Genomic DNA, 14,723 nt, shown 5'->3' with positions numbered 1-14,723 from the left:
AGAATTTGGAAAATACATGGAGCCTAATGCTAGGTAATCAACGTTCTCTGTGGTCAACAGTGCTCAGAGGCTGTGTCATATGAACTAAACCACATCAGTTGTGGCTGAAGTGTTTTTAATAACTGGAAAGACAAGACTTCAATGAAGTTTGTGTATGTGAATGAATTTACTGTAGTTGGCTGATGGTGGGGAATGCCAGCTACTGCAAGGCATAAGGAATTAGGGTCTGCAGAGGACAGTAGTAATTAAAAAATTCTTTGGAAATATTCTTGTGTGCATACCCATTACTTCCTGAGTAAGAATGAACTCAAATATGATACTTTTGCATATGTCACCCCAAAGTGTACAGGTATTAATATTCTTGGATGCTAATCTGAGATATTTTTAGAGGCAGAAAAATGCAGATACTGTATATAGCCTGAGAAAGCACCAGAGCAAAGAAAAGAGCTGAAGTCCCACTCTGCTCTCCAAACTGCTGACACTCTTTGTGTGTATTCATTGTTACATCAACATGTCCCTCAAAGATGAAATAGATATCAGGAGAATTTTAGAGAAATTATTCACCTAAACCTCACAGTAAAAAGAAAGGATTATTTTCATTGCACATACAAGACATTGCAGGCTGAAATAGCTGAAAAGAATCATTGATGAACACAAGCATCCCGGCACATCTAACATCAACATCAATTTGCTCAACTAGACACATCTAAAGAAAATTTGAGATAATGCTCTCCAGCCAGGTGAAGGTCAGTTTCTTAGTGAAAGAAGTCTGCTTCTTAGACTCCCTGCCAGGCAACATCTGCAGGCTATTTCACACAGCATAGGGGCTTATGTCAGAAAAAAGCACGTAACTGGGCTCCAGCAAAGGCCACAGAGGATGAGAGAAACATGGGAGGAAACCAAGAAGCTGCATGTCTTGGTCAGACTGAGGCAAACAACAAACACGTGCTGTCCTTGAGCAAGTGACCTCTTGAAAAAATCAGCTAACCAACCCCCAGATTTTAACACATTAAACCATGTTTCTCACATTTGGACTGCCTGCAGTATGTGCACACTCAGTCAGTTCTACACACCTTGCCCAGAGCAAGTACATTTGTGTGTGACCAGAATAAAACTCAGGAGGAGCAATGTTGTCAGTGCTTGTGTGTCACCTTAGGCTCTTTTGGCCACTTTTAAGTGGTTCTTTTCTGTAATACTCGATAGCTTTTACCCTTCCAGGAGATTTTTTTTTTTGGTCAAGGTTTCATTAACATTAAAATCAGGTTATTTGAAGGAGGAGAAATCCCATTTCTTCTTCATTTAAATTTACTATCAAATTATTTGCTTTTGCAGTAACAATATTTTTTCATAGCGTCTATGCTATAAGTACAATTTCAACAAATTTCATGTATGGATGTGGTTTGTCTTTGAAAATTTAAAGGAAAATAATAGGACTCCTCACAGCAATCATTCAATAATAGCAAGGCCAACCATGTAGATTTCATCCAATATATTTTTCAATGTTTTCCTTCACCCACATTTGTAATAACAAAATACTTTAAAAATATTTACGCCCTAATTTTAAGTTACCAGAAAGGAGCTTTTCCATAGCAGAAAATATTACTCTTTTGTTTTGACCACAGATAAAAAATGGCAGCTTTAGGACTAAGCCAGAAGGCTGTATGTCCACCTGTATAAGCAGCACAGCTAAAGCAAAGCACGTTGAACACCCAGTGCATGCATTTTCAAGCCCAACTGGTACCCATCCAGAGTGCACCTCTCAGCTGGAGACCAGGTCTGCCGCCTCTTCAGTCTTCACCCCGGTTTTCTCAGGCACAAGAACTTCTAAGAAGAGCTTTCAGCTTAAAAGATATGGAATCTAAGACACATGGGGTATTCAACCTCAGCCAGAAATAGAGTCAGAAGTGGGAAAACCTGCTTACTTTCCAATTCTGCTCTGCTGATGTATATTCCTGGGAGCTTCGATTCCATGATGAGTCATGCCAGAAATTCTCCTGTAGCTAAGACTTAATCCTAAGGCTGTAGAGGGTCAACAAAGTGACAGCTGCTTTCAAGTGCAGGAAGTGTTTCCTTGAACCTCAAAATCCATGCCATCTTCTAAAAATAAATGCAAAGCAGATAGATATTTCAGAAAGAACAAATGAACACCAAGCAAACACTTTCACCTTAGTCCAAACTACAGGGATGCAGGACTTGATGTTAAAATGTTATTTAGCAGCACTTCACCTCTATAAATCTGGTATCACATTAAAAGGAGACCAGTACATTAAGTTCATCATATTAATGGGAAACTAAGCCATTGGAGGTAGAATGACTTGATCAAAACTAGATCTGGGTCTACCTGTATTGGATTCGACCGATTTCATCCAGAAACTATGCTGTTTCTGACTACAGCCACCAGACACATCACAGGAAAGTATAAGAAAACCCATTTACATGTGTTGACAAATCTACTTGGTTACATTACTGTGAAGTGCAGAAGGGAGGCTGATGCAATTGGTGAGTTAAATCTTCAGTAAAAAAAAAAAGACACAGGAAATAATTATTCTTTCCTTTCATATGATACAAGTAACTTACAGAAATGTGTGCTAGAAAAAAAATATGAAAAAGCTCAGAATTGTAGTTTTAATAGCACTGTCAATGTCATGCGACTCACCCTGAAATTAGAGCCACCTAAAGAGCTTAGTTAATCTGTCACGCCTCTGAAGGCTGCAACTCAAAGGACATGAGGTCTTGTCTTTAAGTGTTGAAATGCAAAGTGAGAAAGTCACCAAAAATATAAGGAACATGTATAATACTGACATGGATAAATTTCAGTACCAGAGTGACACCCAGGGAAATTTGCTGCTTGGTTATCTGAGGCTCAGGTAGTGAAATTCAGCTAAAACCAGAGGAAGCTGTGAATTATTGCTTGCAGTATTTTAACTGTCAGGACTTTGGAATCATCAGGAACACAGAAAAAACGTACTTACTGCTGGTCTTGAGAGATTTCATGGAAAACAAGCCCCAAACTAGAAATAAAATTAAATGTTTATTAACATCCAAGGGTAATCAAACTAAAAACCACTTCCCATGGAAATAGCAGAGGAAGACACCTGTCCAATAATACCTTTCCATCAGATGCAATTTAAAGAAATATTTGGTTTGCATTTTTCCATTGGTTAAAAGTCATACTATCATCATAGTCTCTCCTGAGTGAGTTGAAGGGGTTCAGCTGTCTATTTCAGCATTCTGATTAGGAATTTTTTGGAATAGTATGTCAAAAGGATGATATTTTACATAGCTGCATGATTACCAGAATTTTAAGAACTTTAGTAGTTCAGAAAGATCTACGGTTTGTTAGAACTATACATTTAAATTAATTGGCATTACTTAAAATTTGCTACCATTTTATTTTAACCTTAATTGTTGTTAGTTCACTTAATAAGGGCCTCCTGTTAAGGCTAACCACTTTTACTGCCTAATAAGGACAATACCAGAAGTCTTATTTGGCATTAAAGAGCTGCCATGGACATGAATGCTCTATGCATGAATATTAAAGACAATTCCTATCAGACTATGATAGTAAGAATACATAGAGATAATGGCTGACCTTGGGTGTGTCACTTCAACTGAAGATTCAGAGATGATCTCAGTCATCAGAGTTGTAAGGACAACATTGCTTATTACAATTTGTGCCTTAGAGTAATTATCTTCTGCCTAGCCCTAGACTGTTATTAAGTGTGCAGTGTTACAACATTTAAAAAGAGCTCTGAGTCTAAATTACCCTGTCACACAAAGTATTCATGTGTTATGTAAAATACATTCTTTCAGTACTCTGCATGTTCCAGGTCATTCCTGCAACTGATCTGATTAATCAAGACCCCTTGTGCATAACACCCAAGAAATGAGCAAGATGTAGCCATGTACTAAAGCTCTTGGTGTGAAGCAGCAGTTGCTACCACACAGTGTAGCTTTTTCTTGCCTTTCCTGCAATAGGAAAGGTACACCCCACTCTGTTGTACCACGGGGTCTGTTCTGCACTTGCTGAGGAAAAGAAATGGTCAGCTCAGCTGCTTCATGCACTTACACCTGCCTTCAAAGGGGCAGGTACTGAAATTTAAATTAAAAAAAAAAGCAGTGCTTGCTTGTTAAATGATCCTCTTTAGTAGTCTCAACATTACATATATGATACATTATTTATTTTTTTAGTCTTGAATATCTCTGCTGTCTATTTTATTCATTATTTTATGTACTCCATTACAAGCTCCATATTTTTAGGAGACAAATACCACCCCTAAAGACTTGCAGTGCATGCTGGAACTATGCATGGGAGTAAAGCCTGAAAATAGAGCATCTTCCTGCACTTCAAAGGCCCTAGAATAATCCGGCAGACAAGTGATATTAAAGAACACAAAATGAAGATTCAGAAGCAAGAAATGAGTTGTGGAAAGTAGATCTTGATATTGCTTTAATACAAGCGTACATTTTGTAGATCATTTTTAGAAATGAGGCATAGGACTTGTCTTGGAGTTTCTAGCAGTCTTTTTTTATTCCTACAAACTGCCTTTAAATCTGCCCTGTGATTCTTACAAGATGAATCTTTTTCCTTTTCTCTCTGTGACTTCTGCACCCATTACCTTACTAGACTTTTTGTTCAATAACCTTCTCCTTTGACTTCCTAAATAAAAACATCATTTCATATTCAGTAAATTAAACACATGGCTTTCAATGTATGTCTCAGAACAGCACACTTCAAGAAAAAGAAATATGTTTTCCAGATAAAACATCAGAATGAAATAAACATAGAAACAACATGCCTCTGGGGAGTAAGAAAACACTCCAGGGCTGATTATATTTGCCAGAACACTGAACAAGGACTCATCAGATTGATTAAGTCTGTCATAACAACGAATCACGAAGTTATAAAAGACAAAATTCTATATTCTTTCTAAAGATAGAAGCCTATTTTTAAACTATCAAAATAGTACTGCATTTAGAAAATCCCTGTTGCTTTTCTGTACAAGTATTTTGAGCAGCACTTTGGTATCAAAGATGCTGTAGTAATAAAAGCACAGACACTGCAACGATAATCTTTCTTTTTTACATGATGTGTGTATGTGTGGACCTGTGTCAGTAAAGGCAAACATGGTGGGAAGGGAAGGGAAAGGGAAAGGGAAAGGGAAAGGGAAAGGGAAAGGGAAAGGGCAAAGGACCAAATGGATTTTGTATGGAGAGAAAAACTGCTCCTGAAAAGCAATGCAGTTATGAGGGAATTTCCACCAAATATTTCCTATTCTGTGAAAATTTGATCTGATCTGGAGAGAATTCCAGAGTCAGCCTAAAGCCAGGAGTAAAAAGTTCAAGCAGACTAGTCACCTGGGGGAAGTCCCAGTCAGATGCCTGTCCAGAGATTTCCTGTTCTCCTGCACATGCTGTGCAGAGCCATGCAATTCTTTGAGAGCTGCAAATTCTTGGAGTCAGAGCTCATATTTTCCTGACATCACACTTCCTGTGCAGTGTAACTGCAAGTTTTGTACAAAAACCAAGAAAAACATCATATCAACCATCACGGGCTTCATGCTTCTAGAGGCAGAAACACAGGAGATTTTTTTATCTGCCAGATGTAGCCACTGCCCTGGGAACACATCCAAATATGTTTTTCCTCAACTGATAGATCACAGAGGGACTCAAGGAAGAGCCTATTTTTTTCTTTTGTACAACAAATCACTTTTCTCATTTCTTGAGTATCCAGTAGCTGAGGAAAAATGTTTTCCTGCAGATATAAGCTCAGCTTGTGAGTGCTATGGACATTCTTTTCTTGATAAAAGACTCTCTGATCACTAAAAATATCAGCTTTTGAAGTAGAAATTATTCTCCTTCAGCATCTCTGGACTGCAGAGACACTCAGAAGCCAGTATGATTTGTTATAACTTTACCCCCTCAGTTTCCCCCAGTGTGAAATTATCTCAAAAGGAGAAAAAGTATTTTAAATGTTTGTCCTCAACTTTTCCACTTTTCTGAGGGTGATTCTAAGACAAAAATAGGTAGAATTTGCAGGGAATTTGCTGCAGACCTCCAAACAGGTAAGATATAGCACACAGTTATTAATTACTCCTTATCATAAAGGGCACTGACAGGATAAACAGAAATTCATTCACACTAGTACTTAAATAGTACTGCAGAAAAGAGAAGGAAAATCATAATGTTATAGAGTGAAAAAATAATCTCAAATGCTATATATATATATCTAGATTTTGTTTTGTCTGCAACAGTCTGAAGTTTGCAATTCATCAGTTAGTCCTTAACCCACACTGTCTGCAAGTTCCTGACTTCATTGGAGGGAAAAAATGAACTACATGAATCAGTTCCTATTGTTGAAGAGCTAAAATTAAGATTTGTGAAGATCAAAAACTGTCCTAGCTTTAGTATCTCTCTAGTAATTTACCCATGAAGAAAACATTTTTAAGCTTCAAAGACTACCTTTTGCACAGTAGAACATGAAACAGTAATAACAATGGAGTTCAGCTCCCCCTCTTTGTATTTTCTTTTCATATTTTTCCTTAGTGTTTCAAATTTATGATTTTGCAACTGATTTTACATCCGATCATTGCTCTTCATCTTGGCTATATATTAATGACTGCTGATACCTAAGGCTGGTATTCTTATCCTCAAAGCCAAACTGAGCCAAATGCATGACTCACAAAGTTCCATCTAACAGTCTCTCTGTTCAGAAAGCTCAGTCTAAAAATGAGATGAATCAAAATGAGAAGACTCCGACCAAAATATACAAACAGCCCTAAATAACTGAAAATACACCATGAGCTTGGAAAGTGCAAAGCATTTCATTTTAAAGATCGCTTCCATGCTTCCACTGGAACCATATGGAGCTTACATTTCCTTATATTCTACACCTACACTATCCTGCATTATAATTCACATGAGAATATAGTGGCCTAACACATGCACTAGTTCAGAACATAATAAAGCATATTAGCTCTACAGTATGGGTTTTTTTCCCTGAGTTTATACAATTATGACTGACAGCAAAGGTCATTGAAATGTATTAAGTCAACCTTCTAATTACATTTCAGTTTCCCCTCAGGCACTAATTTATTTATAATTAAAATTCAGATTTACTAATAACTCTCAAGAAAACAAGACTGTTGGTGAAGCATTAGAATTTTTGTCTCAATTTTCAGATCTGCAGTCACATCACAAGCTTTCTATTTCAGTGTATTTCAAATGCTCGGCAGCTATAGAAATTAGGCTGCCTTTTCTAGGATGTTATAATGTCAATAATTCATCTAATATCAGGTCTCTGAATAGAAGTAAAGGAAGAACCAAGAAACTGGAGGAAAGATTTACTGCCTCTAATAACCCAATCTCTCAAGTCAAGTTGCTGTACAGAAACTAGAATTCATTGAAAATGCAGCCTCACCTATAAATCTTGGTCCTTTATTAGTTTTTAATCATTTTAGGAGTGACACTATCACTGTTTGGTTCATTGGCCAGGCAGTAAGGGCTCAAACTGTAAGAACACGACTCATGCCACTCCTGGGGCAAGCCCACAATGCTTATCAACCAGAGTTCCCCTGGCAGTGACCCTCCAAGGCTGTCAAACACATCATACTCATTTTGGGGATGATGAGATATGATCTTGGTACTCCTTTGTACAGGAGTATATTCAACTACAGTTTTGAAAGTCCTGTCCCCAACAACTTTTGCATTGTAAAAGGATTCTTTTTATTGCATCAATATATTCTGTCCTATATAGCTTAGTTTTTGTAAAGCATAAATTAATGTATTATGTTCAAATATACATGTAGTTTGTATATTAACATTAAAAACATTTATGAAGGCAGATTTAAAATTGGGCTTTGAAAACTAAACTTTCTGATTCTCCAAGGCTAGAGTTTGTTGTGTTTTGTTGGGCTTTTTTTGTTAAAAAATACTGAATCCTTTAATACTATTGAATTTTTTTTCAGGGCTATATTTTTCTTTTTAAACGAAAAATAAAAACAGGTGAAAACTCTTGGTATAGCTGTAGAGTCTTTGATACAGATGTTATTTCATGTAATGTGATGCTACTATGGCTTTCTCCATTTTTTTTTTTTTTTCTGATTGAAAATACTTCACTAGAGCTGGGCAGGAATTGTCCTACACAAAGTAAATTGCTGAAAAAAATCTCATTAATTAACGCTGAGAATTCTTTTCTTAAATGTCTTTTACCACTTGGGTAGGAGACAGTCACCCTCTCTACCCTTTATTCTCAATTAGGAGACACAAGCAATCAAGGAAGTCATTCCCTTCCTTTTGACACAGGCCCTTCCAGATGGAAATTCTGCTCACCCCAGTCAGACACCTGTCTGAGAACACAGCAAACCACCTTCACAAATGTGTTTCTCTCCACTGGCCATCAAGGGTAGACAGAGTGATAGGCTCACAGATCAAGGTTTTCTTAAGTTTGTGATAGAAACTGTATCTGGAGCATTTGCTGAAACACAGTGGTTACAGTCAGCTTTTCAGATTCTGCATTCTCTGCCAGCCAAGGATCATTACCTGACCCCGTGGGCTGCCCAGACACTGCAGCATGGGCAGCCAATTTGGAAGAGCCAAGTTTCAGAAACATTACTGAAATTTCCATTTTCCAGGAAGTTATATACATGTATATATATGTGTGTGTGTGTATGTATGTATGTAAATACACACACACACACACACACACACACACACACACACACACACACACACACACAAGCACACAAACACACACACACATATATATATATATAACTTTTTCTTAACAGCTTCGAAATATCTGAAGCACCAAGATTTCTTATAAATCAGAAATTCTCAACAACTGTAACTGGAACCCCATTTATTTCTGGAATTTTCTGGAACCCCATTTATTTCTGGTGTTTGAAGATGAGGCATTAGAGAAACACAGTTATTTTAACACCTGCTTTCAATCCAGTTAATAACTTTGCACCTGATACATTCTTTCCCATTAAGTCAAATTTATGCTAATGCTGTCCTGATTAGCAAATACTATTTAAAGCTGGCTTATGGGATGATTTCTGAGTAAGGTAGGTGCCTAGATTTGGTGAATTTCAGATTATGACGTTCACAAACTATCTATAGGTATCTCTGCAAAACAGTGGAATAGACTGCAGGATGACAGGTAGTGACAATTGGAGAGAGATTTTTCTCATGCTGGGTAAATTTGCTTTTACTAAATACAAAGCAATCTCTAGTATTGAAAACCACACAACACCAATGTTAAAGTTACTTTATAGAAAATTCAGTTAGCCTCATGAAACTCACTCAATTCTGAAGATTAAGGTCTTGAAACACAAGGCATTTACTTTAAACAGTTCCAAAACTGGATTGCATAGGCTGTGCACTACAGGGCTTAATCAAAGGCAAAGCAAAGGGCACTGAGCTGACAGGCTCAGCATGACAACTGTGTATCTTCTTTTGAAGGAGCAGCATCTCTGGCCTCTCTGCACTATGTGTCATGGCATGGTGTGGGCAGACCTGAATTCATTCTATAACTCATGCTGCATCCTGAAAAACATATTTTCTTCCCTTTTTTCCCCCCTCTGAAAAATGCTTTTGGCAATAACTTCACATCTACAACATTCTGCTACTCTTTAGGATCTAGAAAGAGCAGCAAAGGCACAGAAGGGATATACTTTTGCTGTCCTTCAATAATTTGTGCTCTGAGGGAAACACCTAATGATGTATTTACAGCATGCTGTTTTCAAAGAACTATTAAAAAATTAATAACCTATTCATCTCATCCCATGGTGAAGTAGGTGATTTCATATTTCTACTACATTACAGAAGCAGAAGTACTCAGAAGGATAATTTTCAGAGCTGAACACAAGAAGCACATCATCACGCTCAACAGTGAGAAGATGACATCCCACATCAATCAAGATATAACATCTTGTTTTAAGGCACTAGGGGCAAAAGCACATCCTAAACACGACAGTCTGCACAGTTGTGTAGGTTTTTTCAAGCACAGCAACTGGATCAATAGTCACTTTACATGGGAAGCATCACTGTATTTGTTTTAGAATCAGAGAAACTGATGCACACTAAACCAATTGCTTAAAGCTATTTGGTACTTTCTGGCAATATGGCAGAATTTCAGACCATGTAACCTACAGGTCAAGTCTGTGACATAGAAAAGCAACCACTATTTTCTTCTAAAATGGCAATGCTGCTGCTTATCTAACACATGAGAAGCAAGTTCATGTCCTTTTCTCTCTCTACCCACGGCTCTTGCCTTTCTGACAAGCATCCTGGTTCTTCGAGTCCTGGGATAACAGCAAGGAGTAGAATTTCTCTTTCTACCTGAAGCTGGTTCTCTCTAAAAAAAGAAAAAAAAAGCAGAAAAAAGTGGAGTAAGTAGCCCACTTTGGGCTAGAAAACAGTTACATGCTTGTAGATGAAGTATTCAGCTAGAAGAAGTCAGTCCTGCTTAATGTCATGTTTAATGTTCTTCAATAATCCAGTCTCTAGGCAAGGGCTGATGGCAAATATCAGGATACAGAAACATTTGTGTTACACACCTTGTGCAGCAGCAAATCTTTGTATTTTGGCACTGTAAGGCAGCTGGAGCTCAACTTTGCTGTGCCGTTCTATATTTCTGGTTTTAACCCTCAATGCTTGCTCCAAGCAGGATGCTAAACCCTCTATTAGAATTATGTATTTATACCATATCCTCACTTTGACACCTCATACCCAGGAACTCACTGGCCAGGAGACTCCCAGTGTTCAGGGAAACCTTAACTCTCTATTTAAAGGAGATCTAAACACATTTTCCCATGTTAGGTGCTAGTTTAACTACTAATTAACTTAACATGTAGTATTTTCATATTTTTCTGCTGCAACTCTTCCACACTTAGAGGATATTTAATTCACTGTTGTCTCTGAGAAAAAGAAAGATACAGAGAATGATTCAGTAATTTAGTGGCTGAGGGGGAAAAGACCTGAATTTCCATCTGCCTCACATAAGCATTTTATAGGCTATATATAGGCTTCAGCTCTTTCCAGAAGGGTTGGATTAGAGGCAAAAATGCAGCAAGCTAGAAATGATCTGACAAAAAGGATGTTACTGATGAACAGACTCTGTACGAGAGTACTCAGCAGCAGCAAAGGGACCTGATACAAAATGGAGGAAGGGGCAAAGAGACGTGGCATTTTGAGGGGCAAAGTGTAGCGGAGCAGTCTTGGTCCCAGGAAATCAGCCCGGGCTGTGCTTTTCTGCAGGCACTTCGGATCCAGCTCTGACTTCCCCAGAGCATCTCACCACCTACACAAGAGTGGAAAAGCACCGATTTCTTCACTGTGAGGTCTCTGCCGCCTGTAAAGCTTTATTTCTGACAAAAACACGTACTCCTGGAGAAAGTTCAGAGGGCGAATTCCGGCTATGGCAGTGTCCATTCAATCTAAAGGCTATAAGAGCTTTTTTTTCCCTCCCCCAGCAGTGGCCTGGAGAAAGAGACAACTGTCCCAAGGACACGGGTGCCCCAATCTCATGGACGCTGCAGATCCCTTGGCTGCGTTTTGGGGTACTTGCCACCGGTGGGTCGGTATAGACAAGGGCAGGGGTGTCCAATGGCTCGGCTGTGCGTTTCGGGGTGTTTACACAGCTGCAGAGCCACGGTCACCGGGGCACCCCGCACCCCCTCCCGGGCGGGGCGGGGCGGGGCGGGGCGGGGCGGGGCGGGGCGGGGCGGGGCGGCGCGCGCACAGGGGCGGCGGCTCGCGCCGGGCCCCGCCCTTGCCCCGGGCACCACCTGGGGGGCGGGGTCACAGGCCGGCGGATGGATACATCATCTGCTGTGACCGACTGACCCCTTATGCCCGGGCACCGCTCCGTGCCCTTCTAAAGCCAGGAAGGCGTGTTTTTCTCTTTGGGAAGCGCCGCGTAGGGGCGACATCGCGGCGTGGCCTTAGGGACCCGGTGGACTATTTGTCACCCCCGAATAAGGGACAGTCGAGGCCAGGGTGGGCGTGTGCGCGCGCGCCATCCCGGTAGCGGGCGGGGAGGGAGGCGGAGGCGTCCGCGTCCGCAAGTAGTTCCGGTTGAGGAAGTCGGCGCTCGCGGCCGCCGGTTCCCGTGGCCGCGCCAGGGCAGGAGCGTTCCCGGCCCCGCTCCAGCCCCGCTCCAGCCCCGCCATGGCCACCCGCTCCTGCCGGGAGAAGGCGCAGAAGCAGAACGAGCAGCACCAGGCCATCCTGGCCAAGCTCCTGCGGGAGGAGGACAACAAGTACTGCGCCGACTGCGAGGCCAAAGGTGCGCGGGGCGGGGGGCGCGGGGCCCGGCCCGGGCGCGGCGCGGCACCGGCGGGTCCCAGCTCGGGGCGGCCGCGGGGCCTGGCTCGGGGCCGCACCACGTCCGCAGGGGCGGCGGAACCAGCAGGCGGCTCCTCCCGACAGCGGGCCCGGGGGCGGCAGCAGCGGGGTCGGGCTCAGGCTCGGGGACCGCGGCGGGGCGGACAGCCAGCCAGCCTGACCTTTCCGTGTGAGCCGCGCTCCGCTCTTCCCTGGACTGGGCTGCAGCCGCCTCGTCCTCCAGCGAGGAACCCCCAGCCGGGCTTTATGCAATGACTGGCCCAGCCCTTTCCTGAAGTTTCACGGCCGCGTCCGCTTCCTGCGCTGCCAGGTATCGATCTGGAGCGGGCTGTGGCCTTCGGGAAGGGACTGGCTGATGCCAGGGGTAGATGCCAGATGAGTTAAATGTCGGGTGTCCAAAACAATATACCCTGCCTTGCTGACTCAGTCAGAATGCCAGACTCTGTGAATCTTGGTGTCTGAGTCTGGTTAAATGTGTCACAGATGTGGCTTTTGTGATGAATAGAATTTTAAAGATTATATCACTGGCAAATCTTACAGTGCTTTAATTTCTTTTCCTGCACAAAAGTAGATATTTATTTGCGTTTGTATTTACCTTGGATTCTGTGGCTTTTAAATGGAAAATTGTAGCACATCCCTCTTTCATCTAGAGTCAATTTATTATGATGTTATTCTAGGTAAGGTAGCTGCACAGTAAGTTATTAAGTCTAATGCTTCCTGAATAACAATTGGGAGTTCACAGTGTATGATTAATGCCAGAGCTGCCTTGTTCAGTCCTTCTCCACATGAAGTAGAGGTGAAGTGTGAGTTAGCTTCATTTGAGCAACCAGAAATGGCTCTGTGTTTGTAAATTTTCTTCCCATCTGTGCTACTGGTTTTCACTGTGCACTCAAGTCATGCCATGCACAATCAAAGAGAAGACTGTCCTAATACAAACTCTTAGAAGTAGATTATATGGATTACACCAAAGATAATGGGTCTTTATATTTTGTAAATAATTCTGCCTTAACCATTTCCTACCACAGCTCCTCTTGCCCCCTGGCAGCTGGTTACCATGTAAATGACTCTTCCTAACCAGTGACTTTGTGGAAAAAGCACATTTGTATGTTTTGTCTGTTATTGGCAGTTTGTATTTCTGTGCTGAATGCTGCTTGGTGTTGCTTGCTGATGGAATTCCACATGTAAGTTGTTCTGTAGCATCGGCCTGAGGGCTGTGTTGCTTGAGATTGGAATCCAGAATTCTCTGATTATTTAACCTGTCTTCTGAGTTTTCTCTTTCTAACTCTTGCTTAGTTAAAATGTTTGCATGTCTCTGTAACCCTCAGAGCTTGGTATCTTTTTCCCTTTCAGTTCAGCAGTGCTGACACTTTCAGCTTCCTTTTCCTTATATTTGTGTTAATAAGTGGTTTTATTCACTGTTCTTTTCTTTGGTGCTTTCTTTCATAAGATCAATCTTTGGTGCATCTTGAATTTGGTTTTTTTTTTCCTGTTCAGGTTCTGGAGGACCTACCAATATCTTGACCAGGCTGTCTTTTGCTAGTACATGTTCATTCAGTTTTCAAATTTCTAGTAAACTATTTTGCTTAGGTGCCTACTAAAATCTGATGGCACTTTTGAAAGCTTCTTGCTTTTCTCTTTTGTTGAATTTCTCTTTTGCTGTTTCTCTGTATGCCAGAAGCATGGCTTGCTTTCACCCTGTCTCCAGGAAAGCTGGCATGAAAATACTGGGTGATGCAATGTGAGGGACTTGTGGTTTGGCGGTTCCTTTTTTATTTATTCTGTTCTTTCCTTCAAGTTTAATTTGCATTTGTTTCACCCTCTTGTAGCAATTTTTGTTTTAAATCTTGTATCGTATTAGCTTTGTAGTGCTGACTTTGCCTGTACTGTGTATGTTTGGGGTTTTTTAATAGTTGGAAGGAAGAGTGTGGAATGATAAACTTGCTTTAGTTGCAGCTCTTCTAAAGGCACTTGGCTGAGATGTGGCCATATAAACAAAGTTTGTGGCGATTTCTTACTTGAAGTTTAGGAAGCTTCCTCTGGTAAGGAGGTTTGTGTGAACAATATTGAGATGATTCCACTATACCCTGAAGTCTGGATTTCTCTATACCTCCAGAAGACAGCTCAGAAAAAAAGGAAACATTATCAGTGGTTAAGTTGAAAATCAAGCTTATCATGAGCTTGCAATGCCACTGTTGAACTCTTGCTTAAAGGCTGCAGCCAGCTGTTTTTTCCTAATGTATTTCATGTTTAATCCATGGTATATGAGTGCTCATGACTTGCTGCTGTCTGGTGAAGCTGTAGTTTTGCTAGTCCTGGAATGCAGAGCTGTCTGAGGCAGCAGCTATTAACGTGGCTCTGTTAGCTAACCGGAG

At 40.9% G+C, this 14,723-nt stretch overlaps 1 protein-coding gene across 6 annotated transcripts in view; it reads left to right on the top strand.

Moving 5' to 3' along the window:
* The first annotated feature begins 12,064 nt into the window (after positions 1-12,064).
* Positions 12,065-14,723, top strand: part of SMAP1 (small ArfGAP 1) — a 91,202-nt gene continuing 88,543 nt past the window's right edge. For 4 of the 6 annotated variants that reach the window (XM_050972192.1, XM_050972190.1, XM_050972189.1 and 1 more), the window contains exon 1: positions 12,066-12,292. In XM_050972192.1, the coding sequence (XP_050828149.1) occupies positions 12,175-12,292 (118 nt within the window). In that variant the 5' untranslated portion in view covers positions 12,066-12,174. Of the gene's footprint in view, positions 12,293-14,723 lie in introns of all 6 variants that reach the window. The other 2 variants (XM_050972187.1, XM_050972188.1) reach the window with 2 other exon arrangements.

This window comes from Serinus canaria, chromosome 3, assembly GCF_022539315.1.
Source record: "Serinus canaria isolate serCan28SL12 chromosome 3, serCan2020, whole genome shotgun sequence".
NCBI lineage: Eukaryota > Metazoa > Chordata > Aves > Passeriformes > Fringillidae > Serinus > Serinus canaria.
This window is presented reverse-complemented; position numbering and strand designations above follow the sequence as displayed.